The sequence below is a fragment of the Sycon ciliatum genome, chromosome 5 (assembly GCF_964019385.1).
Source record: "Sycon ciliatum chromosome 5, ocSycCili1.1, whole genome shotgun sequence".
Lineage (NCBI taxonomy): Eukaryota > Metazoa > Porifera > Calcarea > Leucosolenida > Sycettidae > Sycon > Sycon ciliatum.
In genome coordinates this window covers 12,808,747-12,836,645 of record NC_088647.1, presented here as the reverse complement: position 1 = coordinate 12,836,645, position 27,899 = coordinate 12,808,747, and the positions used below count along the sequence as shown (strand labels likewise).

Here is a 27,899-nt window from a genome sequence, read left to right as displayed (position 1 = left end):
ACTCCCTGCTGGAAAGGCTCTCCCACAGATTCCAGTACAAAGCCTCAAAGGCCACGGACAAGTGTCCCGCTGAGATGCGGTCGCTTCCTCGGACCGCTGGGACGCGGACACCTCCGAAGAGCAGCCTGTGACGTTTATTTTTTATGAAAGAAAATCCGCAAAAATAGATAAGCTTGTCCCTTTAGTCCTATGTACTCTTGCTATTACCGGTAACGTAAGCTGGTAGACTCTACGTGTGTTCTGAGCTGAGTGGCTCTGGCAGCTTTTTTGTTTCGTTTTCTCGTTCAGTTTCTCTGGCGAGGCTGAGAGAACTCAGTGGAATAGCAGTACCGTGAGTTAGAAGCAGGGATTTTGCAGGAGATCAATAGTTGCAATACGATGTCGCTTTTAGGTCTTGGAGGCCGGAGATCTGCCTTCGCTCGCGTACGTGATTTGAAATAGCCAGTACTGCTCTATTTGAGTTTATGGTCATAATTATGTCATCTGACATTGGTGTTTCCACCCCGGCTTTCACAACATCTTCTTGCACAGGGCCTAAGATGCGTCAGCTGTATGTCCAGAACGAATTGCACAAGAAAGGCTGCAAATGCGCACAAGGTACTAATACTAGGCCATTCACACGACGTGCAAACATTTGCACGCGTGTGACCAAGATAACACGGGCAAACCGTGATCCAGTTCACACGGTGCTGGGCAAACTTTGCAACCGTCAATGTATCCATCGTGATTCGTGACCCCCCGAAAGTTAAATTTTGAATTTTCCTTTGTTCAAGCACTGCATTTGCAGTACGCACTTTCAACAACCGACACTTTTCCTGGCGTGCAAAGATAATCGCGAGCAAAAGGGCCTCGGCCAAGATAAAAAATCTGTTGCTCGCGTGTGTCCAAGTTTATCGTATCCGAGTAAATATCCTTGGAAACGGTACGATAAAAGTAAGTTTGCCCGTCGTGTGAATGGCCTATTTACACACGCTAGCTACCTAGTCCAGCGGCCCAAACTTCAAAAAAAAATTCCGTTTCAGTCTCAAGCAGACAACCTGGGTTCTTCACTACGGCCTAAAGTATGTATACCTGACCTGGATTCCGCTTGTTGTCATCTTCAGAGTTAGGGCAGAAGCTCAGGAGAAGCCAATTTCTCCGGTCTCGTCGGCGATACTGCGCACCATCTGGGGGTGGACAGTTCACGGAAAGGAGCGCCTTTTTCAAATTTTTGAAGATGACGACGACACCAACAGGATACTCTTTGAAATGTAGAATTGCATTTTCGTTTGGTAGTTGCATAGTAGTTGCGTTTCGCGCTGTTTGAGTGCCTCCTGCCCACCGCTCACAGCATGGTAGACACCTTTTGACATGATGGAGGAAGAGGCCGTGGAGCTTCTTAGGCCTCGTCCTGGGAATGGCGTTGTATCGCGGGAGTTTTGCTTGTGCCATTGCGTTCAATGCATCGCAGGAAAAGCAAACCCGATTTACTTTGCAGAGTTGGGAAACTTTGTTTGAAGCTGAAAAAATTGTACTTCTACAAAGTGTAAGCTTTTCAGAAATTCACAGTACAAGGTATTAATAAACTGCATTGAATAAATAATCCTGCAATTTACTATAGTGCCTTTCAAAAGTCCAGACTTCTACAGACTAGACTTTTCGAATAATTCGAATTGGGTTTGAGCTTTTTGAGAAATTTCTTCGGGATATTGCTCAGGCAATTCCCCCAATTTATTATTTTTTTCTCATAACGGTATAGATTTCTAAGCGATTGGATAACAAACAACCAATTTCGGAAAATTTATGCACCAAGTGATCACAGATTTTATGTGGTATAGATGGCTGGCCTAAAGGTTTTTGAAACCAGAGGTCTATTGAAACTCACTATTGCATACATTTCTCTATTATAAATGAGATGCGGGATCTAGGAATGGTGAACTTGGCTATTAGAGAGGTTAATTAAGATGCACGTTATTTCCAACGTGACACGGAAGTTCAGCTCGCGTTATTTGGCCCGCGCGTCGAAAAACAACGCCAGTGACCTGCAGCTCACGTCGAAATTTGGAGTTTTACGTCAAATTTGACGTGAAATTGCGCGTCACATCGGAAATAACATGCATCTTAACCTCTCTATTGTCTTGAATGCCACCCATTCCATTTGCCTGCAACACACTGGCACATGTATTAGTATTTCATAGATCATAGGCTGACTCCGAACTCTTCTTTTTGTCTTTATCCAGCATTCAATAGTGCGCCCTCCATTAGCCAGTCATCCCTCCGTTGGAGCGAGATACTTCCAAACTGCATCATGTAAGTTCTTGATTGCTTGCACTACCATCTCAAATGTGTCCTCCTGTCTGTAGCTGTGCTTGCTAGAATTGCTTCAAAGTACCCCGTGATCTGCCTTTCCAACTATGCGCTTGCTTTGCGCGCCTGAACTGTATGCATTGCACGCGTGGTGAACTGTACACATCTTTTGCTTTGGCTTCGTGTGCCTTTCTGCACCTGACATCGCAGGCCGGCACGCCAAGGTTGTGAAGCCCTTCATTCTGATCGATATGCAAGACGGAACGAGGCAGGTAACAGTCACTGAGTGGTGAGCTCGTATAGGCGTTGTGTACTCATACATGTACATGTGCATGTGTGAATGTGAATGTGGCTGTGCACGTGATCAGGGCTGCAGTTAGCTAGCATAGGTTTTGTCACTGTTGTGCCATTGTAGCAACTGTACATTCTGAGTACCTCGGTGATTGTGCATAGTCATGCAAGTAGCCTCGAGTCAAACATCCATGATGTGTGGGCTCATAGCTTTGTCTGGTCTTGAGTGGAACCTGCATTGCTACATCAAGGCCGAGATGATGCTGAATACACACAGATACTGTCTTATGCTCTTTGTTTGCAACTGGGTCCGTAACATGTGACCTATCCTGATTGATCGATACATGGGTTTGTCTTGGCTTGGATAAAGTCTGATCAAAGTGCAAAATGTGGACCTTTCAGAGCTGGTTGTTGGGAATTGACGTAATCATTTCCGTCTGTTCTTCCCTTGTGTTATGCCTCGTACAAGGGGTCGTCCACAAATATCGAAGTTTTTTCACAAAACGAAATAATTTCGTTATGGGGTGGGAGGGGGTTGACCAATTTCGTTTCAGAAAACACTGATACATGTACAGTAGGTATCGGTTATAGCGTGGGTGTTTGAAAAACGACATTTGATTCTTATTGCCGATATTTCTTACACACGATAAATCACGTGTGACACATCATATGCGCGCACGCTTGGCATGTGGACACGTGACGTAGACTCTTCACATGATACACACGGATCAATCAGACTCGCGGTCGTGCTAGGCGACTGCGGAGCAGCGGATACGAGAGAAGTCGGAAGAAAGAGTCCGACTGGACAGAAAAAGTGATTCTCCAATGCTCCCTTGGACATAACTCTCTTTTTGTGTTGAATATTATTGTATTGAGTATGCACAGAGCACAGATGTTATTACAGGCGATACACTTTGCACTAATCTGGCATATTTTGCTACACAAAATCCATTCTTAGGGCCGATATATTCCACTATGCGATAATACTGCTTGTAAGAATAAATATACACATAAAATATGTGTTATGATTATGAAAAAATGAGTGTTCATTCTTGTAAGCAGTATATTCTTGTTTATCACTCTCTTATTATTGACCCCCACAGAAACTTGTGATCTCTAAGCGGTCAAATATCAGCATATATTGACCGCTTATATTGACCACTTATTATTGACCACTTAGCCCGAGGACTTAGAACTTTTTCCTCAACTAATTACTTAGAAAAAAATCAGAACTGAAAGAAGAAAAATCTGAAGCCAAATGCTGGGATTTGAACCCAAACTGTCAGATTCTCAGTCAAAGAACTTGGGGAACATACTACAAGAGACAACTGAAAACTTTGGTTTACACAGAAGTAATGTCCAATGTAAATGGCATATGTACATACTATTATACTATTACAATAGTATTCCTTTCTTCCTATTGCAAAGCAAAAACAGTTTTAGGTATGCTATGTCGTGATAAATCTATTATTGCCCTCATAATCGGTCAATATATGAAATATAGACCTCGTAAAAGACCTCGGGGGACCTCGGTCTTTTACTCGTTCTATATTTCATATATTGACCTCTTTAATCGTGCAATAATAGATACATACGACCACACTATAACCGATACACACTGTACACGGCTATAGGATCAGTGACACACTAGTCACTTGCGACTTTTGCATGTATTATGTCAACATTTTTTACGTTCTGAGGGGGAGGGGTTAGGTCCAAACTAAAATAATTCGTTTGGTGAAAAAAGTTCGATATTCAAGGCATATTACTGTACTGATATTATTTTCTTCTCACTCTAACCACAAGTACCTATTACTGTGTATTTGAGATATCGGCGATATCACTGGCTTCTTCCTATTCCTGTGTTCATTCCATGTGTGTGTGTGTGTGTCTTTGTGTGTGTGTGTGTGTGTGTGTGTGTGTGTGTGTGTGTGTGTGTGTGTGTGTGTGTGTGTGTGTGTGTGTGTCACACGTCTCCAGTACCTGGCTCAACACAAATGCAAGAAGTAACTCTGCCCTCCTTGCCTCTTTGAGGCACTGCATCACCTTTAGGTGGCAGTTTCAAGGTTCAAGGTGTGTCTGTCTGTCTGTCTGTCTGCCTGTCTGTACATGTGTATGTTTGTGTGTGTGCGTGTGTGTGTGTGCGTGCGTGTGCAGGTTTGTGAAGCCCGGAGATGTCGTCGGTAGAGCAGTCCCGATTTGTGAAGTCCAAGAAGATAAGGTGCTCATTTGTGTTCTTAAAAGACGCTCAAACCGGTGTGTGTGTGTGTGTGTGTGTGTGTGTGTGTGTGTGTGTGTTTGTACATGTGTGCGTGCGTGCGCATGGGTATGAAGTCAGGGTAGAGGACAGCAGAATGGCATTAACTCCAATAACGACACAACGTTGACTGGTAGAGCCTGCTGAGTAGCGCTGTGAATGCTGACTAAACTGTAATACTATTCAGCCGCCTAAACGTGTGTCTCAGATTTCGTTTGCCAATTGCCGAGATGTTCTCCATTGAATGTGTGGCTTTATTTGAAGGATTTGTATTTTTTTGCCCCAATCTGTGATCTTGTGCTGGTTTCTGTTGGATGTTCGATCTGTGATCTTGTGCTGGTTTCTGTTGGATGCCTTCAGATGTCTGCTACCCTGAAGAGCCCAATGGCTGGTGTAATCAAGGCCACGTATTATGAGGTTGACCAGATAGCAAAGGTCGGGGCCAAGCTGTTTGACATCGAAGTGGAATATGACAGTGCCGTGCCCACAGGTACGTGCATGCAGTAGTTGTACATGCAATTCGAGCGCAGGCACACATGTTGTGTCCAGGCTAGCACATACACCGGCCCTACCGGCATGTGTGCTCAAATTTGTCACATTCACACATGGTAGCCCATGTACCCTCTGACCCTATCGGAGAATAGAGCTGGCCATATGATGTACATGTATGCAGCAGTGCTTTACTGCCATTCACCGGTTGTGTTTCCACCGCCTCTTTTGTACACATGAGATTAGCATACTGTACTGGTGAATTAAGTTGCAGCGGAGTCTTGGCACGAGGCGTTTTTTAAAGGGGAAGTTAAGGCAAAAATTAAAATTTCACCAGTTGTAGTCTTCGGGGTGCTGAGTCGAATGGTCTTGGTCCGAGAAAGCTGAGACGCTCCCTTCCTACTTGAATCCCAATCGAACTCGCGCACTTCCACCGAAACTGGGTGACAGCGCCCTACTAGATGGGGATTTGTATGCAAAATGTCACTAAAAGCGCCGTTTCGTTCTCATAAAAGCACGGATGACCGCGATTGGCCCATATGTTGTAGTCTTTTGGACGCTGCGTCGACTGGTTTTGGTCCGAAAAGGCTGCGATGCAGTGTTCCTCCTTTATTCCCAATCGAACATGGTTGAACAAGCGGTCACGTGCTCCTGCGTACGCCAGTCACCTGGTCACCGTGCCTGCAGGGTACAACTTACTAGCCTGTTTGACCTTTTTTGGGTGCAGTCCTGTCACTCGAGTTGAACCTTGGTGTGAAAGTTGTCGCCTGCTGGCGTGGTGACCAGGTGATTTGGGCACCCAGGAGCACGTGACCGCTTCTTCAACCATGTTCGATTGGGAACAAAGGAGGAACGCTGCATCGCAGCCTTTTCGGACCAAAACCAGTCGACTCAGCGTCCAAAAGACTACAACATATGGGCCAATCGCGGTCATCCGTGCTTTTATAAGAACGAAATGGCGCTTTTAGTGACATTTTGCATACAAATCCCCATCTAGTAGGGCGCAGTCACCCAGTTTCGGTGGAAGTGCGCGAGTTTGATTGGGATTCAAGTAGGAAGGGAGCATCTCAGCTTTCTCGGACCAAGACCATTCGACTCAGCACCCTGAAGACTACAACTGGAGAAATTTTAATTTTTGCCTTAAGGAGGTTCGCGACGGTTAGCGCCATGTTGGATTTCCGAATTTTTTTCTGAAAAATACTGCCTTTCGGAGTGGAAAAATGGGACTGGATCATGCACAGAAAATAGTTTGACCATGACTTCGCAGTGCTCGAGTCGAGACAAGATTTGAGGAAGAAGCTCAGCCACTAGTGGACTTGCGGATTTGTTTTGACATTGGTGGTTTTTGGATAGCTCGGTTCTCCTGCTGACGTGTCCTGGAGATAAAGACGCGGGAGAGTAATCCGTCACCCACGACGCGGCCTCTCATTCTGCGTACTGGACGATGCAAGAAGCCGAGGAGGGGGACGCTTCGCAAACTCAAACGATCGATCGAGTTCCTGAAAAACGGAAAGGGCGATCTCCATCACTAACGCCACTGGATTCGACTCCCGCGAAGAGGTCGTTCAGTGCCCCTCTTCACGGTCGACGAATCGTTCATCTCAGGTATCTGGCCGTGGGATTGTCTGCGTGCCAGAATCCTGGATGTGGCAAACCTCTGGCGCTCATTGATTGCGTTGAAGAGAAGAGGTACGACCTGGGCAGCGTACTTGTCATTCCGTGTCAGCAGTGTGGGATGGAGAATTTTATAGATACAGATAGCCCTGTAACTGCTCAACACCCTGGCCCCCGTGCTTCCACAAGCAACACCAAAGTTGCTTTGGGTAAGTGCGTTTTTCAATCTCATAAGATTTATTCATGATATTTGGGAGTCATTGGCACCCTATGGTTATGGAAATGTATGAGCACACTGTATGCGCGGCGGCCGCGAGCGTCTGTGTGTTTGCATAGACCTGCATGTTTGTGCATGTGTGCACCATACGCATGTATGAACATGCACATGCATATGCGCTCATGTGGACGTGCCCTCGCACACATACTATACACACGTGCATGACCGCTCCCAGGGCATGTTGGTGTTACATGTGTATGCGGGCATCTCCACTCATGCACATGAGTGTGCACATGCATGTGGGTGGGTACGCACACGTGCGTGAATGTATGTGTGTGTACGCGCGCGTGTGTTCTATTGCGTGTGAGAGCATGCATGTGTGTGTGTGCGTGTGCGTGTGTGTGTATGTGTGCACGGATGTGTGTGTCGATGGTGTGCATTTTTGTGATTGGTGAACACTCTGATCCCTAAACCGCGATACCGGAGCTCCCAAGCTACAGCCTCAGATTGATTTATAGTTCATCGTTGGGAATGAGTTCGCTGCTCATGATGCTGTTGTGGATGTTGCGGCCCTAGCTGAAATTGTCGAAGCTCGCCCTGATGCCAGTATCCTGTAGCACTCTGTCACTTTTGCATCAGCATGTTCGGTGATGGAGTTAGCAGAACATCAGCAAAAGCGGCTGGCCACCCTTCAACCGTTGGTCCAAGCAACGTGCTTCTCTAAATCAGTTGCAGTGCGGGCAGCTGCCAGTGGGTTGGTGATGAAGCACTTTGTCTTGTCCTACAAACGAAGTGGTGAGCCAGCCATTTCCAGACTGATGAAGGAGCAAGTCGGAGGTAAGAAGCGGGGGACAGTCTCAAGGAAGATTATATTAGTGGTGGCTGAACACCTAGCAAAGAACCAGCAGCAACCCAACTGTAAGGAACGCCCTGTGGCACAGTGCTTCACTTGTTTGTGCGCACCGTAAAATACCATCATTTTTGCCAGTGTGGGGACACGTTCTAGCTCGCATAGTTGAAGAACAAGAGGACTCAATGTTGTCTGATTCGTTCCAACATGTCAGCTTTCATTGTAGTTTGATATGGGGCAGTGCTAAGCGCTATCATAGCTACATGTACATGTATCACAACCAAGTGCCAACAGGAGAGTAATCATGGAGAAAAGTACCTATCGAAAATGCGTGCACCCAGGGTTTTCCGGCAAATTTACTAGTTCAGCTATTCCATCCTTGTATTGTTCTAAACGCCGAGGGCTCTAGTGAGTTTATGCAACACCTAACAGCCAAAAATCCAATAAGTTATGACCAAAGCAGCAGCAGAGAAGTACAAGCAATATAGATACGTGAATTTACCAATTTTAGGCAAATTTTGACAGTTTTTTGGATTTTTCTCCAGAATATGCACGGTGACCCCTATTTTCGCCGCGGTAAACCTGTTCCAACCCACTTATAGAACGTGTTTGAAGTATCCACATATGGGGCAAACTCAAAAATAAGCTGCAAAAAATATTCAAAGTTTCATTTTTTGCGTCTTTTTGTTCTTCTCCAGGAAATGACGACCTGGATGCCATCGTCAACCAAAGTGTACATTTTTCGGTGTTGATATCATCTTCGTCAATACCTCGAACAGTCTGTAAAATTTTATGTCATATTTTCTGTCCTAACTGATGTTATGGACGATTTCTCATCAATTTTGGGATTTTGTGTTATTTTGTGTCATCAAGGAAAATTGTGTTTTTGGCAAGACCTATTCGGGCAATTGAAAAACTGATGTTACTAAGCGAAAATATAAGGCTGTACCTATTCAAACCTGATGTCAGATTGGGCTGATGTTGAAATTAAATTTTTGGGGCTAACTGTCCCGAACCCCCTTAACTTCCCCTTTTTAACCCTTTGTGAGTCCACTGGTTTTGGAGAAAATGATCAAATTTTCCATTCCGACAATAATCCCCTGTAACTCCACAGTTTTTGAGAATTTGTATTTACAAGTTGTGTTTTTCTGAATGGAATCGTTCAGCGCCACCACGTCCATGAGCAGCAACGGGAACAGGAATAGCAATATCGTCAGCCGAATCGGATCCTATTTCCTCCAAATCAGAAAAGAGATCGTCATTCAAGCGATCTTCCTCGTCAGACGAAACAAAATCGTTGTCCGAGTCTCCTACCTCGTCGCCTGAAGAGCAAGCGATATCCTCTACTGGGAGATCTGCTTGGTCCGCGTCTTGTATTAGGCGAAGAGCCTCGTCTGCATCCATTGCTGGAGAAGTCAAAATTCTAATTTTGACATATCGCAAAATCACTTTCAAAGCGTGCTATCAAAAAAAATTTAGTGGCGACCTACGTCATGTGTAGTACCTACGTCACGGAAATCTTCTCAGCTACGCGGTGGTGAAGCCTCGGCGCGATGCGGTAAACCAGTCAAGCGTGACGATCAAAAATGTCACGCGCATTTGAAACGAGCGAACTCGCTCGTTGAGTGCACAAAGGGTTAAACACTTCGCCAAATTCAATGTCTTTACTCTTCAATCAATTTGCTGGAGGGAATGCGCTGCTATAATCGGGCTGGCATTTTTCTCCCGACCTGACTGTGCTGTAGTACCAATTGTTGTTGATAACAGTACATGTGACATAGCACCGCAGAATACTGATACACTGTCCCGGTGTCCGCTGCCCTGTGGGTGAATTTGAGTGTGAGAAGAAATTACATTCTGCCTGAACATGCTGTTTGCTAAACATTTGCGTGTGCAGAGCTGAAAAACGACCCTAGCGTTCAAAGGCAAATCAGAAGGAACGAGGGCAGCAGTCGTTTCAAAGCGTTCAACTTGCTGTGTTTTTTTATTTGTCGCTCACAGAAGAAGATCTACCGGTAGCAGCACCAGCAGCATCAATGCCAGAACCTACACTGAATACACCAAGCAGTGACTGTGAGGTATGGATATGGCATGGGATTACTGATTTATGCAATGAGTGAACAACCTTTTTCAGAAGAACTGAACTGCGCTTTTCTCTGCTTTCAAGTTGTTCTCTGGCTTACATAGACCACAGAGATGATATTCCTATACTTCTAGTATTGTTGACAGCTTGAACGTTTGAAAAATGCAGTTTCCCCATTTTCTTTTCACCCCATAAGTATAACAAAATGCGTAGGTATCCGCCATACAATCATTTATGGGGTCAATGCAATCCACGTAGGAACAACCAACTTCATCACTAATACCACCGAAGTTGCTACTTCTAAGTCCTGGGGTAAATGCATGCCAGAGAAAAAGCTTGGAATAGAGAAAATAGCACTTCTTCAGACTTCTGTAAAAGTCTTTTTCACCTCCAAAGTGGTTTGATCTACCTTGTTTAGTGGAAAGGTTTGTCTTGCTACTCCTTGATTGAGCTGTGTGCCCTCCGCCGCCGGGTGCTGAATTGTGTACCGTATTTCCCCGAATATTAGTCGCACCTCTTTACACTAAAATTCAAGGGCGAAAAGGGGGGTGTGACTTACAATCGAGCATGACTTACTACTGAAGAGAATATATCTAAACAATATGGCTCAAGCCTGAAGAAGGGGGTGCGACTTTTAACCGGGGAAGTAAGGTATGCCTGTAAGTAACTGGATTTCACCTGCAGCAGCTACATTGTATAGATGCAATGCTTTGTGGCTTTCCGTGCAAATTGCTTATCAGTTAATTTCATTATTTCCTCTGCCCTCCTCAGGATCTCGGCAGAGCTCGGGTACTTGCCACCCCGGCAGTGAGACTAATAGCGCGAGAGAACAATGTGAGTTCACTGCCATGAATAATGACTGTGTCTAAGTTGAGTTCTGCTGGCCTGGCCACCTCTCTGTGTCTCTCACACTCACTCACTCTCTCTCTCTCTCTCTCTCTCTCTCTCTCTCTCTCTCTCTCTCTCTCTCTCTCTCTCTCTCTCTCTCTCTCTCTCTCTCTCTCTCTCGCTCGCTCATGTCTTTAACTCTCTATTCCTGAATACTTTGGAACTGTGGCTATTTGCATATGTTGTTGTTGCTGTTGCTCCTGCTGCTGCTGTGGTGCAACAACAGGTTGATCTTGGCACTGTTCCTGCCTCGGGCAAGCAAGGGCGTGTTCTGAAAGAAGACATTGTTTGTTTCCTCTCTGAACGTAAGACCGACATTTCAGTATGTGTGTGTTGTGTGCGTGCGTGGGTGTGCGTGTGCGCGTGTGTAGAATTACAGGCCCCAATGTGTGAAGTATTTGGCGACTAGACTCTCTTGTTTTGGTGCAGGGAGTTGTACCACAATATTGAACGTCCTTCGTGGCATGTTGTACCATGGGTTGCAAAAGCTGAACTTTCCTCAGCCGTGCCAGTCATGTGTAGCAGTTAGCTTCGCAAAGAAGTGATGATGTGAATCTTGCTCTGGGCGCCGCTGCATGCACAAACCTCACATGCACATACACGTTCTATAGTAGAGCCGGGGCCCTGTGAGGTACAAAGGTCCCCCAAATAACACAACTAATATATATAAGGAACAAGTTTCAACAACCACATGAAACTGGCTCTTATTAGGAAACCCCAGGGGAAAATGGGCACATTGCAAACACTGATCTGGTTATTCCAGTGTACCAGGCCGATACGCCGATGCAGCCAGAACATGTCGTACTGCCAGAGTAGAATTTTGTATTCAAGCAAAAAAAAGGATAGCATGTGAAGAGCACTTTTTTAGGTGCAGCAGTAAACAATTGAACTTTGCAAAATGTGTAGGAATGGAAATCTTCAGTGTTTCCGCTTTGTTGTTGTATTCAGGCACTGCCGTCGTACAAAGCACAGTCTTTCTCTGGCCCGTCCACTTCCCGGAAAGCGTGCATGCAAAATAATATTATTATTGTTATACGCTTCACTGCACTGCATGCCCAGATAAGAAAGAGAGCGCATGCCAAATATAGCAGAAGCATTCAAATGACTCCAACCAGGGACATCTTCATAATGGCAGGAATAATACAGTCGACCTATCCTTATAACGATATTTGCGTCAGACCAAGAAAGATTGTTATAAGGGTAATATTGTTATAGGGGTAACTGGATCATTTCATACACATACGTCATAATGCATGGCTTTGGTTCATTTTTTACACTCTTCATAGCATAAAAAACTGACATACATCATTTTACATGCACATTATGTACATAGCAAGGTGCCCACTGGTGCCCCCATTGCATTTCGTCATGTCCCAGCGACTTATCAAGTGAAGCTTGCCCTACCTGGATAGTGGACTCTACATATTCCCTGCTAGATATTGTTATAAAATGGAAAATGTCGATTGGTCAGCCCATTTTATATTGTTATAGGGGTAATATCGTTATAGCAATATTGTTATAGAGGTAAGGCATTGTATACACAAGTCAGTGGAGTGATTTGGTTTGGCAGAAAAATATCGTTATAAGGGTAATATCAGGGAGTCGTAAAATACCGGGAGGCGACACGCCACACATTTCACCATCCGAGGATTGCCGCACTCGACCCGCGAAATTTGAAGCGTGATTGAAACGTCGTCGTCATCTTCTTGTTCTCAATTGTTTTTGCTATATGCTTCGAGGCTATTCTGGATCTCCAGAGCGAAAGCTGGTTGTTTCTGATACGTACCACGCATTACCTTAGGTTGAGCCGTGGCTTTTAATTTTTTTTTGGAAGTTCACTGCTTTGGAGACGACGGAATGTCAAGGTAAGTTATTCACGAAATGTACTCAAATTTGAATTGAGTCAATGCGAATGACACCCTGTTTTCGGACTAGTTCTCCACTAAACACACCATGCCCATGGCCCCTTCATGTTGTCCAAGTTCCATTCTAGGTTTGTGTGAAGTTTCGAGATGAAGTTCGACGATGTACTCACCTTTCCATGGAAGGGAAAAAAAAGTAGCATATCAAACAGAATCCATGCAGTATTTGATGCCACTATCCTCATTCTTCTGCATTCAAAGTGTTTCACATCTATATGGCCCATGAACTGCAAACAATATTCGTCATTTCTTAACTGTTCATAGCTGTTCATAACTGTTCTGAACACATTGCCTTCAGGAAACGTAAGGCCGAGTCGCCTCACCGACTGAGCAAAGTTCTCTGCGACGAAAGTCACACTATCGGCGAATGCACTCAAGGTGAATACCCGTCAATATCCTGTATACTGCTTGTACCGCTTATCACAGTAGCATACACACAAGCACACATACATACACACACACACACACACACACACACACACACACACACACACACACACACACATGCATGCTCGTGCACACACAAGCGCAAAATTCACATATCACTGGTTCAGTTGTTTTTATCTGTGTCGTATTTTGTCTTATACAGAGCTTCCGAGCCACGCAGAGTCACCTGACCAACTGAAGAAGGTTCTGTGCGACGAAAGTCACACTATCGGCGAATGCACTCAAGGTGAATAAATACCCTGTGGACTGCTTATACCACTTATCACAGAAGCACACACACACACACACACACACACACACACACACACACACAAGCGCAAAATTCACATATCACTGGTTCAGTTGTTTTTATCTGTGTCGTATTTTGTCTTATACAGAGCTTCCGAGCCACGCCGAGTCACCTGACCAACTGAAGAAGGTTCTGTGCGACGAAAGTCACACTATCGGCGAATGCACTCAAGGTGAATACCCTGTGGACTGCTTATACCACTTATCACAGAAGCACACACACACACACACACACACACACACACACACACACACACACACCATTGACCATTGGACGCCCATCGCCAGAGGCGATGATAGCGATGCTACAGCAGAAGCCATAGCAACTTGTGCTGGGATTGCACCATTCAACAGCTTGCAAGGCTGAAGAATTGACCACCACTATTCAGCCTGGTCTACACCACACAGCTTTGAAGTGGCTTTTTTCTGGCCAGTGAATCCCTACTTTTTGGTCTTTTTTTCTTCTTTTTTCCCGCACACACATCACACCACATACTCCGGCATGCACTGGCTGTTGGTAACCACCCAGGAGAATGAAAGAAAAGTCAGGAAGAGTCTGAGAAAGAGAAGAAAGACGTGTGTGACCATAATCGTCGGGAATCGAACCCGCAACCTATCGATTGGAAATCGCTGCACATACCACTGCACCATATGGGACACACACACACACACACACACACACACACACACACACACACACACACACACACACACACACACACACACACACACACACACACACACACACACAAGCGCAAAATTCACATATCACTGGTTCAGTTGTTTTTATCTGTGACGTATGGTGTCTTATACAGAGCTTCCGAGCCACGCCGGGCCACCTGACCAACTGAAGAAGGTTTTGTGCGACGAAAGTCACACTATCGACGAATGCACTCAAGGTGAATACCCTGTGGACTGCTTATACCACTTATCACAGAAGCACACACACACACACACACACACACACACACACACACACACACACACACACACACACATATCACTGGTTCAGTTGTTTTTATCTGTCTTCTTTTGTCTTATACAGAGCTTCCGACCCAGACTAAGTCACATGACCGACTGAGCAAAGTTCTGTGCAACGAAAGTCACACTATCGGCGAATGCACTCAAGGTGAATACCCGTCAATATCCTGTATACTGCTTGTACCGCTTATCACAGTATCATACACACACAGTATGCGCACGTGCACTGCAGAGCATGTAGTTGAGTTATTAATACTCAGTCAGAACATCAAGAGAATCCATGAAATGCCTGCAGAAAAACAAACAAACAAGGGAAAGCAATTTATTGGAACGCTATGAGAACCACCCCACACCCCAAGTTATTGCACATAGCCAGTCGTATCTGCCCGTAGTAATGGTCAGACTTGTGCAAAGGCTACAGGGTTTGATGCACCCTGTGCAAATTCGAACAGGTGAATGCCATAACAAAAATAATCGTATCACCAATGTTCACTTTGTGTTGTATTTTGTCTTATACAGAGCTTACAACCCACGAGGAGAGAGCGGAGAAATGCTCGGCCCCTGGCAATGACTCGAACGCAACAACTGGGGCACCACTGTCTTGGCGTGGTTCAGTACCACCCTCAGTCCGCGAAATCCTGGTCTACGCGGTCCTGGTCTACAGTGATAGTCAGGAACCGTATAGAGCTCGGCTTCCGTCCAGCAAGCTCTACTCCTCTGCTGTGATGGTCGCCAACCAGTTCCTCCAGTCGAGGGAACAAATTAGTGCCATTCAGCTATCGAATTATTTCAACCGAATCAAGAAGCCTGGGAACTACGGAAAATATCTTGGACGCCTGCGGACAACACGCTTCCGCACCATCATATCGTCCGTCGTGGAATCGTGCAACACGCAGTTTCGGAAGGCAGACAGCAAGTCTCTAGATGGCGGCGAGGTGTTGGAGGTGAGGAAAGTCGTTGAGGGTGCTATCAGCCAGTGGGCCTCACCACCCACACCCCCCACACCCTCCACATCACCTACACCTGCTGCCATGGACTTCAATGGCATTGCGGCGCGCATCAACAGCATGGCACGCTGGAAGGCAATTGAAGACGATGACCTAAAGGCACACTATTTTAGCCCAAGGCCTGGCTGTCCCCAGCTAACTGTACTGGTGAAGAGAGACTTCACATTCCAATTGTTGATGCAAAGTAAGATCGTTGACATGACCAGAATATGTAAGCCTCCGGAAAAGCTTCTCACCTGTGAAGATATAGAGACCGTCGTGTTAGCCATCGAGAGAGCCGATAATTGCCAGGGCTGCAGATACGACAAATACAAAGATTGGATTGAAAACCGGCTCGATGGTGGAACGTTCAAGAATTCGTCTGGTGCGGTAGTTGGAAAACTCGAAACATGTGAACCAACACCATGCATACGAACAGTAGCATGTCCTATACTCGTACCTGCTGGTACTAGTTCCGTTTGCGCTGCTTGTAAAGCTTTGGATGGTACCCTGAGAAGAGGCTTGTCCAGATTTAAAACCCGAGGCACTGAAACAAGCCCACATACCGCCTTCATCCATCTACCCCAAGCCAAGCTTGTTGACATGCTACGTGAGAGGCGGGACAAGACTAGCCTCGTGACCAGACGATTGGAGCGCCTTGTTGCCTCCAGAGAGAGAATGGAGACTACAAAGCACAATGAGGAGTATGCATCCATATTTCGCCAACTAGAACCAGCCATGAATGCAGTGCGTGAGCGTGTTGAGAACCCAACTTGCAAGTGGGCAACTTGCAGAGAAACCTTTTCAACTATAGATGACCTGCAAGTTCATATCCATTTCACTCACCTGAATATCGAGGAGACCTCAACACAACGTCAGCCCCTCTACAAATGCCGCTGGGAATCCTGCAAACACACCGAATTCAAAAACAGGCAGGAATTCAAGTCTCACATCACAAGGCACACTGGACGACAGGAGGATTCGTTCTTTGCCATTCTTCTAGCTGACCAGGCAAAAGCATTATCAACATCGCCCGAGCAGATGCGTTGGCATCCAGCTGTACTACGGTGGTGCCTTCAGCAACATTCCCGGTCGCAAAGAACTTATGAAGTGCTGAGGAACAGCGGGTTTCTGCGTCTGCCAAGTGGGCGAACACTATCGCGTTATTGCAATTACACACAGCCAGAAACAGGCTGGAAGCCAGCAAAGATGGCAGAAATGCGTCAACTATATGAGAAATTTATCGAAAGTAAACGTGGCAAGGGTGATCGAAGTTTCATCGGCGGCCTCTACTTCGACGAAATAAAAATCAAGGAGGGACTCGTCTGGGACTGTGGCACTAATGATCTAATCGGCTTTGTGGACAGCGAGGAACCAGTTGTTGACAGCAATGATAAACTGGTCGCAACACATATTATGCAGTTCCACTTCAAGTCCCTTTTCTCTAATTTTAATTTCCCCTGTGCATACTTCAATACGAACTCACCCACCTCCAGTTCCATAAACGACATGTTCTGGACTGGCGTGGAGCAGCTCCACAGTTATGGATTCCGGGTACAAGTGTGTTGCTGCGACGGTGCGGCCAGCAATAGAAAGTTCATGATGGACAACCAGGCACTTAATAGTGAAAACCCTGGCTCCACCCTCAACCCGTACGGAAACTGGCCACTCTTTTTCCTGTCAGACCCGACCCACCTCATTAAAAAGATGAGGAACAATTTCTCAAAGAGCGGATACGAGTCATGGTGCACACGCCTCCTAACCATTAACAACAAGCCTATACTGTGGAGCCACATTAAGCAGGTACTCAAGCGGGATCAGGGGAGAATGGTCCAATGCACACCCTTGAGGGAGCAACATGTTCAACTGACGTCCTTTTCTAGGATGAGTAGCCGGCTGGCGTACGACGTATTTAACAAAAGAGTGGAAGAGGACATGCAGGACAACCAGCAACAAGACACAATCTCTACCAGGGAGTTCATGCGTAATGTTAGGGCACTGGGTGATGTGTTTTCGTCCCATGAGAAGGTTTCGAACCCACGGGACAGTATTCCCCGCGCACTGTCGGCGACAATGCAGTGGTTTGACCAATGGCATACACAAACGGAAAAGGTGCCAAAAGCATTCATCTCACACCAGGTCTACACGGATATGAAAATAACGGCTGGTGGATTTGCAGGACTGGTACAGTTCAGAACATGTGACCCCAGAGTGAAACACCTTAACTTGTACATACTTCCCCATCGATTGACACAAGACTTTGTTGAAAACTACTTCAGCCTACAGCGTAGCACAGGCGGTGCAAACCAGAATATGACAGCCAGGGCATACGGCTATCAAGCTAATGCTATTGCTCAAACCCATGTCATACCCAGCAACCTCGGGCGAGCTGCTCTTGATCTGCCCTTGACTATGAGGAATACCAGCAACGCCCCAAGTGCGAGCAAATAGTGCACCAACCATCGTTTCATATCAAATCGCAGGCGGCCATGGTGTAAGTTGCAGTGCATGTAGTGTGAGGACACGAGTTGTGCAAACTGCGTCAAAGCTGTACTGTAATACAAATGACACAAGTGTAGGTAACTCACCCCAGGATGATGCAGAAGCTTCGTCACTTGAGTGATCTTCTCGGCTTTGTTAAATCGGGATCCTGATGTCCCTCCGAGATACTTCATGAGGGTTGACAACTGCAGAACTGTGAGGTTTTCCAATAATGATTCTGGCTTTGATTCTGTTCGGAGGATTGTAGCAGCAGCTTCCACATCGTTCATCCGCAGTTTCTGCCGCACGATGCCTTCAGCTGGTGGGGCCTGAGGAGACGCTTCTTTTTCTTTTCATGCTGCCTCAAACCTGTGCGCAATGCAATCGACTGGTTAGCCGGCGATAGTCCATACTGCTTCAAAAGCTGCTTCTGCTTGCTCTTCATGAAGTACCGGATAACAAGTTTCAGGAAGTCATAACTGCGATTCTTATCTTGGACTATATCATTAAACAGTTGGCGGATGAGGAGATTTGCTTCCAGGTGCTCTTGCATTGCACTCACGGCGTGTTGCTTGTGTGTGTTGAGCATGCTGGGGAACTGGGAATGGGTTATTAAATTAAGCTGGTGAAACAAGGAGCATGCAGCAGGCACAAGTACAAACGTATGCTTCTGCTCTTCATGCTGTGTTGCAGCTATGGGTGCTGCATAGCCATGGTCACTGAGCGGTTGGTCATTTCTGGGCAACGCTTGATGCTCAGATGTTTGGAGAATGGCTCCAAAATTCTCCAAACAAGGCTGAAGGCTTGTCACGGCATCCTTGCCAAATAAAGGTATAAGCTGCAGCAAGTTGTCGTTGCGACACCTTGCTCCTTCCAGCTCACGCCGCACGGCCACCAAGCACCAACCACCATGGTACTTTTCAGCAAGGTGAGACAAATTGTCAATCACCGGTTCGGGGATGGCTTCAGCAGCTTTGGATGGTGCTATTGACGCTTTCCTGATAGCAGCGGCAGCCGTGGCATGCAGGTAGCTTATCAGATTCGCTAGCACTGCAGATGTAACTTCCAAATCTGAAGAAGAGAAAAGAAAAAAAAGACAACATATAAGGACTGGTGGTTGCAGAGACTGTACTAGTATTCAAAAGCCAGCGTTTGCATACCTAGTCTGCATACCTAGTCAGAAGCCAATTTTTTTCCAACATGCATGCAAAACGCACTGACCTTCACAATTGATTTTCACTTCGGGAATAGCTGTTGCGATGACGGACAGCATTTGTTGCCATGCTTGCGAAATATCAGCACCCTTGCATGCCTTCAGCTGGCACACTTCCTGGCGTAGCAGATTTGCAGTACCTGATGCCTTCTGTAACCGTGTCGTAATAACATGCAGGAATGACTCCGTCGCCTCAGTAACACTCGCCTGTCTCATTGTCAGCAGTTTGCAAATTCCATGGATCACTGCACCTTCCATAGGCCTGTACACCATGATGGCACTACCACTCTTACATCGATCTGCACATAGACAAAGTATGGTTTGAGGATGGAGGTTTACATCATCTACGGTGATGATACATACTAGGTACACACGTAAATTTTCAGGACTTCAATAAATGAGCCAGAGCACGCGAAAAGGGTGCTTAGCCTCAAATTTTGGAAATTGGGTTTTTTAGTGCACCATATACCTGCAAGCTTCACAAATCATTTAAAAAAAAATTAGTCAAAAACTCCCAGTAAAACCTAAGTTACAAGCATTTGTGTTGGTTGCGGTCTGGCGGTCGCAAACACAAAAGCACGCCTGCCACGCTAGTTGCAACAGATGTAACGGAGAATCATTCTGGACAGTATTTTGTCATGGTTTGCCATCTAGCACCAAAGAGCCATGTAAGTATCAGGTAAGAAGCATCTCTAGACCAAACACTTCACACAATTTGTAGTGTTTACGACATTATTAGTGAGGACTGGCTAGTCCCGGCCAGAATATCAATGTGCCGCAAAAGGCAAATCCAGCAATGCATGACACACATGCAATGGTGGTACACAGTCAGTAAATTACTCGTAGTATAAAGAGAAAAAGGGAGATTAAATTTCAGAGAAGCAAATCTGATTGATTGAGAGAGAAAATTTAAGTTCACAGTGGTGAGCGGCTTTGTACGTCAAATATGCAGGGAGAAACACTGGCGGTGTATCAGCACGACCACGTAACGGCGCTGGATGTGGTATACCGAAGTCCTGAACGAACGCTGATATAAATTCCACACATCGTTTCACATCGGCGAAATGGAGGGCATTGTGAGGACGGCGATGAGTGTTGCCATGTGTCCTGGGCTCAATACCATGCTCCTCAAAGTGCTTGCGCAAGTTGTCCATGCGCTTTGTGCCGATATTGAATACATGACGGAACGCAGTGACGCACACCGCACACCGGCAGACCTTGAAACGAGTACACAATTTTTTGTCTTTTCCTCTTCCCAGGCTGGTCAGTGTGGGCAGTGTGCTGCGCAGAGGACGACAAAAGCCCAAGAATGAAAATATCGCTCTCAGGCTTCTCAAGCTCGTGCATCGAAAGAATGGACGCTTGAATGTCAGCAGCGCTAAATTTCTCCAAACAATTCTGTTTGCAACAATCTTTTACAGCAGCTGCAGCAGCGGCTTGAGGCTGAGCATGTCCTTGCTGCTCCTCTTCAACAACAGCTTCTTCAGCATCCATGTTCAGGTCCAGAAAATCAGCAGCTAAAGCTGTCGAGTTGTCAGCTCTGTCCAGGAAGTGCTCCAAATTCTCGCATCGCTGACATCAGCAGCAGCGCCAGTAAAGTCATCATCGTCGCCAGCAAGTACACATTTCGCGTATCCACGTACTTTAGCGTATCCCCGTACGTAAATTCATCATCGTCGCCAGCAAGTACAGCAGCTAGTGTCTTATCCACCGTGAACCAACGACGACTGGCCATGTTGAAGACAAGGCTTGAAGCGCATCGAAGGAGAATCAAACTAAAACTTCAAAGCGCGATGAAAAAGCACTGATCGAGTGCATGCACCCATCCGTGCTTTGCGCAAGTCGATGAACACCGCCAGCAAGTACAGCAGCTAGTGTCTCATCCACCGTGAAACAACGACGACTGGCCATGTTGAAGACAAGGCTTGAAGCGCATCGAAGGAGAATCAAACTAAAACTTCAAAGCGCGATGAAAAAGCACTGATCGAGTGCATGCACCCATCCGTGAAAATCAATGTTGCACGACGATGCGTGGGCCGATTTTTGATCTGTGAAAAGTACATGACAGCTGAGTGTGATGGCTATCTCGAAAGCTAAACGAAATCACACGGAATCGCCAGCTTACTAGTGTAAGCCCGCTTGAAATCTGCGTAAGTTCATCGAAATCGTGAAAATTTGAAGTGCAACTTCAAACGCGTTTTTCTCAGTTCAGTGTGCAGTGAGCTAAGCACCCTTTTCGCGTGCGCTGGCTCAAATATCCTGTCACAGTGAACAGACAATGCATCGTGGGCAGACTAGGATGAAAAGGATGGTGTCGACCACCTAATTTATCGGGTCAGTTCGGGCACTTAGGTATGCTACAGATTATACATTCGTGTCCACAAGGAAGAGACAAAAACATGCAAACGAAAGAATCTCACCTGTAGCCCACAGCTGAACATCCCCACAACTCAGGTCACCAAGTGAATACGTGGCGTCATCTTCATCTTCCACGGTGGACTCATCACTTTGGCAGTCATCTCTGTCAAGCTCCATCATCCTTTACTTCGAAGGCCAAGGCAGAAAGTATTATTACTTAGAAAAACAAAACGAACTGCTGACACTGGATTCGTTGTGTGCAGGATAATTTTATTGAGTTTTCAAATTTTTTGGACCAAACAGCGAACGCGTCCTTTTGCATGACCTGCGCCGCTTTGACCTCATGCCATGGGAAGTCCCTCGCCATGCAGCGCGTGAGGTCTCAGCACTCGTGCCCGAGCTGAGGCAATCATCCGACGCGGTTGTGCATCTCGTGTCGCCTCCCGATCCCGGTATTTTACGACTCCCTGGGTAATATGTATGTATTACGAGGTATATTAGGGAGGTTTAGTTCCCACGTAACGGAAACGCGTACGTGGGTGATCCACGTAAAGTGGATGAAGGGCACCCACGTTGCAATGTTGTGTTTAGTCACACGGAACAAACAAAAGCATAAAGCGAAAGGCCCAAACCTGGTCAAAGACGAAGCTACCCGGGCCTAAGAAGCTCATCGAATATTTTGATTTCGTGCTTCGGAAACTTCTTCAGCTGAGCACCCTCACAGCTTGCACAATGCGCTCCATTCTGATTTTCACCCACGTTCTGGCGGAACGTGGGTGAGCCTCCATACACGGCATGTCGTGAATCAGAAAACGTCTGTACGTGGGTCACTGAGTATCACGTGGTACACCCACGTAAAGTACCCACGGATTACGTGGGACTAAACCTCCCTACTATGTATCAGATTGCAACGACCAGGAGGCTCTTAGTAGTGGCTGCAAATGACCGATATCCGTCACTTGCAGCTGTGCATCAGAGACCTGTAGCTGGCCTGAAGAGTTGTAAAATTACTCCTTCGTAGCCGGGAGAGTCAGAGCGAGGGCGATTCACGGCTTGGTCAAAAAACTGTCGGCCTGGAACGTAAACGTGGATCTGCCGACACAGTTCACCTGGTTCACACGCCTGACCTGGCATGCTGCCTTGCGTGAAAGGAACATTTTTCCGAAAGCAAGCTTCTTCTCCAAAATTCGAAATTTCTTTCCAAAAATGCCGTCGTCCTTGACCTCGAAGCTGAATGTTGTTAGGACAGAAAATTAGCGAAGATGTAGCCGACCCATTCTGGCAAGCCGTGTGCCCTCTGGATATGCAGTTGTTCGCCATGGTCAACAATCTTCTTCTCCTTCGTTCGTACTTTCACTTTCCTGACCACGAATATAAGCGGTACCCATGCTCAGGTTAGTGTTTATTTGTCTGTCTATGCACATACATGTAATACAATGTACTGTTCGTGCTGCAGGCACTGGCCGATCATGGAAATAGAGGAAGCAGCCAGCTTTCTTTGAATTCTCGTGCTTTCAACAAAAATATGTACACACTTTCCTTGGCACCTCTTTCCCACCGCCACCATGCATGCACAATCGAGCTTGCTTTAATGCCCTGCAGTGCAGAATGCTCCCACCACCGCAACTACCACCGCCGCCACCACTACCAGCAGCAGCACCACCACCACCACTGTGACCACCACCACCACCACTGTGACCACCACCACCACCACCACACCACCACTGTGACCACCACCACCACCACACCACCACCACACCGCCACCACTACCATCACCGTGACCACCATTATAGAAGCATTGTCGTGCACGGCACGTCTGCAAGAGAAAATAATAGTATGCCAGTGCTGTAATGCCCTGCAGTGCAGTATGCTCCCGCCACCACCACCACCACTAACGTTATGGAAGCATTGTCACGCACTGTACATCGATCCACAAGAGAAAATAATGCCAGTGACTTACTAGCACCTCCATGCTGCATGCGGACCTGGACACAGCACTGTTCCCTCTGCAGGAAAGGGGCGGGGGGGGGGGGGGGGGGGGGTGTATTTCATTGTCCCTGCCTGAAGTAATAATGACTACATGACATCATATCCAGCTAACTTTGCCGGTAACGAACGACCCTTGATCGGGCATGAGAAAAGTGTTGGTATTTGGGAGTTGTCGTCATTCACGGGGTTGAAAATATACGGCTATATTGTTACTAGGTCTGAAGATAGTGTCACTATCCGTGGGTTGTTATACCCGTGGTTGACTGCAGATACGTTTGGATTATTCTATGAGTATATGAAGGGTCTACGTTAAATATTTTCCTGAGGACATAGCACGAGGAAATTATGGGGAATGCAGTACATGTATAGAATGGTGCAATCCATTTCTCCCAGGGCACTTTCCCAAGACTCCTTCTAATATTCACTCTTGGCGCGACCCTTGTGAACTGAGCGGGGTGTATCGTTGAATATACCACTCTCAGAACGTCTACTGATTGGCTGAAATCGCCCAAATCATACCGTTCCATGGATCAATGCATGTCAGGGAGTCGTAGCACCCAAGGAAACAACACGAGATCATGATACCCAAAATGATGTACTGTAAAAGCGGAAATTTTCAGTGGTGTTTTATTTTCGGTAACTTCGGTGCCGACAATTTTTACCGAAAAAATGCACCGAACTTTTTCGGTACTACTTAGTGGTACTAGCACCCTTACCTGGAAAGCGGGTATTACCGAAAATTTCCCTCCACCGAATCGCCGATTTTGGAGAATTCCGAAAATATTACACCACCGAAAATTTCTGCTTTTACAGTACACAGATTGGATCCATGGAGATTCTACATGATCTGTGGTTTATGCAACTCGTGATTGCGGACTTGACCCACTGGCCCCAAGCATGGGTCAGTCAAGCGATGCTATATGCGAGCATGTATGTATCGCACTTGCCCCTAAGGCAGTTAGGGCAACTGTCACTGGCAGCCCAGGGTTGAACCCACATTATTGATTTTTGAAATTTTCTAGGGTGACACGAAAAGCTTCATGCACTGGGTGGTCACTCTCTATTCATGTATACCACTCTGCCAATAGTGCATAGAGCTCTCTTTTGAGCTGCCCAGCTGGCCCTCGTTATGATTTAGGCTGAAAGTCTACCGTGCCGTCTCCCTTATGCTATGACTTTATAATGCATATGTACAGAAGAAAAATCCCGGGACTCCGTTGATGAAATTCTGTTTTGTCAAGTGGGCATTTTTGATTATTGTGAATGGCGTGTAGTGCCATAGTACAGTTCCTTTTGCTACATAACGTTTGCACAAGTCACCTTTCAGCAATTGAACTAGGAAGATCTATGTCTCTGATCTTGTCATTTGGCCCGGCTGGTGCTGTGCACTAACAACCATTGTCAGGCACCCTCGAAAGACCAACAGCGATGAGTTCATGACCCAAGCATTATTTGGGCCGTTAAGTTGACTAAACGGGAGTGTAGCAAGCTTTGATCGGCGTGCTTGTGAAATGTTGTCCGAGCTGAATAAATTCTATCTCCTGCGGTTTAGTACAACAGTTTCACACCTAATACTGTAGATTCGACGTCTCCAAGAAAAACCTCCATGGAGACTGGAAACTATAGCAGATCATAAATGATGCAGCAGCTCAGCTGATTCCTCAGCTCGTGTCTAGGTTCATGTACTTTGGTAAACGTGTTGTGGCAGACTCCATGTGCAAAGCTGCATACTCTTGGGGTTATTGATTCTTGCTGATAATTCCATTAACGTCATTGCATAGATATGAACATCATAATAATTGAATGTTGGCAAGACCCAACAAGGTGTCCCTAATGACTTACATCAGATCTTCACAAAATGCACATACTGTAAGACATGATTAATTTTTATAATATACAATCATGTCTTACAGTATATATTATAATAACGAGGAAGCAAATCTAACGTTTTAACGGATGACATTTCTTCGTTATAATAGATCCGTTGAGGCCGTACTGCTTCATATATGCTGTGTGTGGATATGGCAGAATACTGCAAAATTGTTAACATATCTTCTCGTTAACCTATGAATTTTGGACAATCGTTAAATTTGCGACTCGTTATAACAGCATGTCTTACAGTACATCTTGAAAAGTCATATTTTGGTTTCACATACACGTCACATTTCTATCACAGAGATCAGTAGCCATGGGCCATTGGTGGCAATACTGGTAGGAGTCGCCCGAGGCTTAGCCAATAATTTCCGTTCTATACCCAATATACATACCCGAACTGGGCAAAAATCTATCCCATTCCTTGGTGCTGACCCCTTTGATGCGCCCCCGAATCCCTTAGCATTATTAGTACCTCCAATTCATTTCATCATCAGCTCACCGCATGCTCAGTACTGTGTTGTAAAGTATGCAAATTGTCGACGCTTTTAAATTGCAGCCTCCCCAGGGCAAAAACACATCTCGGCCACATTGAAATTTCAGCCTGTGCTGCTGATGCCTGTATACACTGTCACATTGAACCTTGCAAAACAAATTTTAGGCTACAAATGCCCAGTAAATAAAAGGGGAGAAGGCACTGAACGAAGTGTCAACTTACGAATACAACCTACGAATACAACCTCAGTGCAACAACATGCTCTTTCTCTTTCTGCTTGTGTAAGCAGAAAGAGCACGTTGTTGCACTGAGGTTGTATTCGTAGGTTGACAGTGCGTTCAGTGCCTTCTCACCTTTGGTTACGTAATCTTGTTACCTTTTGCGTTTCCTCTAGTAAATAAATGACAACCGCTCTATTCAGTTGCTATTCACTCCTGGCGCATGCGCTGGACGCAAAATTCTTTTATTGGTGATGTCGAAAAAGTATGCGGTTGTCAGTTGACAAACCCCCTTTTATTTACAATTCAGTTGCGTGATGTCCACCACTTTCCGAATTAAAAATGCACAGGCCGATATTAGCCGAAAATAAAATATGCGCCGAATATGCAGTACCTTGCGCACTCTGTTAGAAGACATTAGGGCTACTGGTAATGAATGCTCAAGTAAAATGATGAAGTACAGTAATACAATACTATAGGGAGTTCATTTGGCATGAATGCACCAAGCCAACTCTCCTATACAAACAGTATAGTGTTGCTGCCAAAAAATATGATTAGCTAAAGTTGCCTTTTTGCATTATTATGGTTGAACTTTTTTGCCTGTAGCCTCGTTCCCATGCTGTGGATTTAATCACGAAATTTGTTAGCAAGACGAAGAGGTTTTATGTGAGCTTACTATTATTCTACCTGCACTTGCTTTTATCTTTTTTGTGCAGGACTCTGAGAAGCTGGAGGGACCCCACAAACCTCAAGCATTGAGGATACAACTTTTAACCAAGAACCAGGCAACATGATGTGCATGTATCACGTTCGCTGTGATTGCATCGTTTCAGGGTACACTGACAACATACTAGTACTAGTAACTAGTCCTTGATTAGCAGCAGTGGCCTGAATTATTGCCTGGCCGCTATTCATATAATCCTTTGGTGCTTACTCATCGCCTTGTTCTGTCTCTAAAATGGCGTATGGGTGTTCTGAGGCTTGTAATATTTGCTCAAGCCGCGCATTGGCATTGGTGCATGTCAGTAAATGCCAGCCACTGCTGCCTAGCTCAACATGTTTTGTATGATATAGAGTGCGCTCTGTGTATCTACAATCGAGTGACCTGCTTGTGTGGGCTAACTGTAACTACACCAACAGTTGCACTAGTATGTGCACTGTGCTGGCACAGTGTATCATACTCAGTCTTGTCACTTCTTCTCCCACGTTTACTGTATTGTTTAATTCACTGTACACATCTTGCCCAGCTCCTCTAAGGCCACACAGAATTAGTTTGTTGTTTTGGGCCACTACACTCAGCTGGTGTAAGGTTGGTCTGCTTCTCTCTTCCTTCTCTTCGACGTGTCCAGCCAATCATTCATGTCAAGCTTTGCATAACTTAGATCACTGTATATACAGTCACCTGGCTGGAAACGTCCATGGCTGCAAAATCCCATCTTTCTTGAGGGATCCCATTTTATAGAGTGGACGACATTCACTTTCCTGATAGACTCACCTCAGATGTTGGTACACTGTATTGTACCCATCCCTGATTTGTACATGCACCACTTTTTTGGCAACTCCGAACAGTGAGAATGTCTGCTGTGGATAGTTCTCATGCTTTAAACTCATTCGTAAACAAGTACGGTATAATACCACCAAAATGTAGTTCATTACAAGTCGTCGATTATGA

The 27,899-nt window shown here is 45.8% G+C and overlaps 3 protein-coding genes and 1 long non-coding RNA gene across 5 annotated transcripts; 3 read left to right on the top strand and 1 right to left on the bottom strand.

Moving 5' to 3' along the window:
* Positions 1 to 208: 208 nt before the first annotated feature.
* On the top strand, positions 209 to 27,899 carry LOC135817655 (lipoamide acyltransferase component of branched-chain alpha-keto acid dehydrogenase complex, mitochondrial-like). Of its 2 annotated transcripts, XM_065330880.1 has the most exons (11): positions 209 to 423; positions 532 to 597; positions 2,220 to 2,289; positions 2,497 to 2,575; positions 4,735 to 4,798; positions 5,195 to 5,324; positions 10,006 to 10,082; positions 10,859 to 10,921; positions 11,202 to 11,280; positions 22,961 to 23,045; positions 26,944 to 27,899. In XM_065330880.1, exons 1-10 carry the CDS (start codon positions 379 to 381, stop codon positions 23,014 to 23,016), a joined length of 729 nt encoding a protein of 242 aa, XP_065186952.1. In that variant the 5' UTR covers positions 209 to 378; the 3' UTR covers positions 23,017 to 23,045; positions 26,944 to 27,899. The 2 variants fall into 2 exon arrangements, with proteins under 2 accessions (XP_065186952.1, XP_065186954.1); XM_065330882.1 differs by lacking the exon at positions 22,961 to 23,045 and having other exon boundaries at positions 211 to 423.
* LOC135817657 (uncharacterized) lies at positions 6,434 to 8,903 on the top strand. The gene is made up of 2 exons (XR_010553570.1): positions 6,434 to 7,991; positions 8,703 to 8,903. It is a non-coding gene; the product is annotated as an uncharacterized LOC135817657 (long non-coding RNA).
* LOC135817653 (uncharacterized) lies at positions 11,306 to 18,090 on the top strand. Its single transcript, XM_065330878.1, has 7 exons — positions 11,306 to 12,840; positions 13,196 to 13,275; positions 13,487 to 13,570; positions 13,722 to 13,805; positions 14,448 to 14,531; positions 14,678 to 14,761; positions 15,133 to 18,090. Exons 1-7 carry the CDS (start codon positions 12,833 to 12,835, stop codon positions 18,048 to 18,050), a joined length of 3,342 nt encoding a protein of 1,113 aa, XP_065186950.1. The 5' UTR covers positions 11,306 to 12,832; the 3' UTR covers positions 18,051 to 18,090.
* LOC135817654 (uncharacterized) lies at positions 18,367 to 21,846 on the bottom strand. The gene is made up of 3 exons (XM_065330879.1): positions 21,714 to 21,846; positions 19,302 to 19,592; positions 18,367 to 19,151 (listed from the first exon to the last, which is right to left on the bottom strand). Exons 1-3 carry the CDS (start codon positions 21,829 to 21,831, stop codon positions 18,367 to 18,369), a joined length of 1,194 nt encoding a protein of 397 aa, XP_065186951.1. The 5' UTR covers positions 21,832 to 21,846.

Bases quoted from the DNA above. Each gene is read 5' to 3' on its own strand.
- LOC135817655 (XM_065330880.1), top strand. From the start codon at position 379: ATGTCGCTTTTAGGTCTTGGAGGCCGGAGATCTGCCTTCGCTCGC. The intron at 2,290-2,496 runs GTAAGTTCTTGA...CTGACATCGCAG, and splicing joins ATACTTCCAAACTGCATCAT to GCCGGCACGCCAAGGTTGTG. The intron at 4,799-5,194 runs GTGCTCATTTGT...GGATGCCTTCAG, and splicing joins GTGAAGTCCAAGAAGATAAG to ATGTCTGCTACCCTGAAGAG.
- LOC135817653 (XM_065330878.1), top strand. The intron at 13,806-14,447 runs GTGAATACCCTG...TGTCTTATACAG, and splicing joins TATCGGCGAATGCACTCAAG to AGCTTCCGAGCCACGCCGGG. The intron at 14,532-14,677 runs GTGAATACCCTG...TGTCTTATACAG, and splicing joins TATCGACGAATGCACTCAAG to AGCTTCCGACCCAGACTAAG.
- LOC135817654 (XM_065330879.1), bottom strand. From the start codon at position 21,831: ATGATGGAGCTTGACAGAGATGACTGCCAAAGTGATGAGTCCACCGTG. The intron at 19,593-21,713 runs GTGAGATTCTTT...GTCTATGTGCAG, and splicing joins TGTTCAGCTGTGGGCTACAG to ATCGATGTAAGAGTGGTAGT. The intron at 19,152-19,301 runs GTCAGTGCGTTT...TCTCTTCTTCAG, and splicing joins AGTGAAAATCAATTGTGAAG to ATTTGGAAGTTACATCTGCA.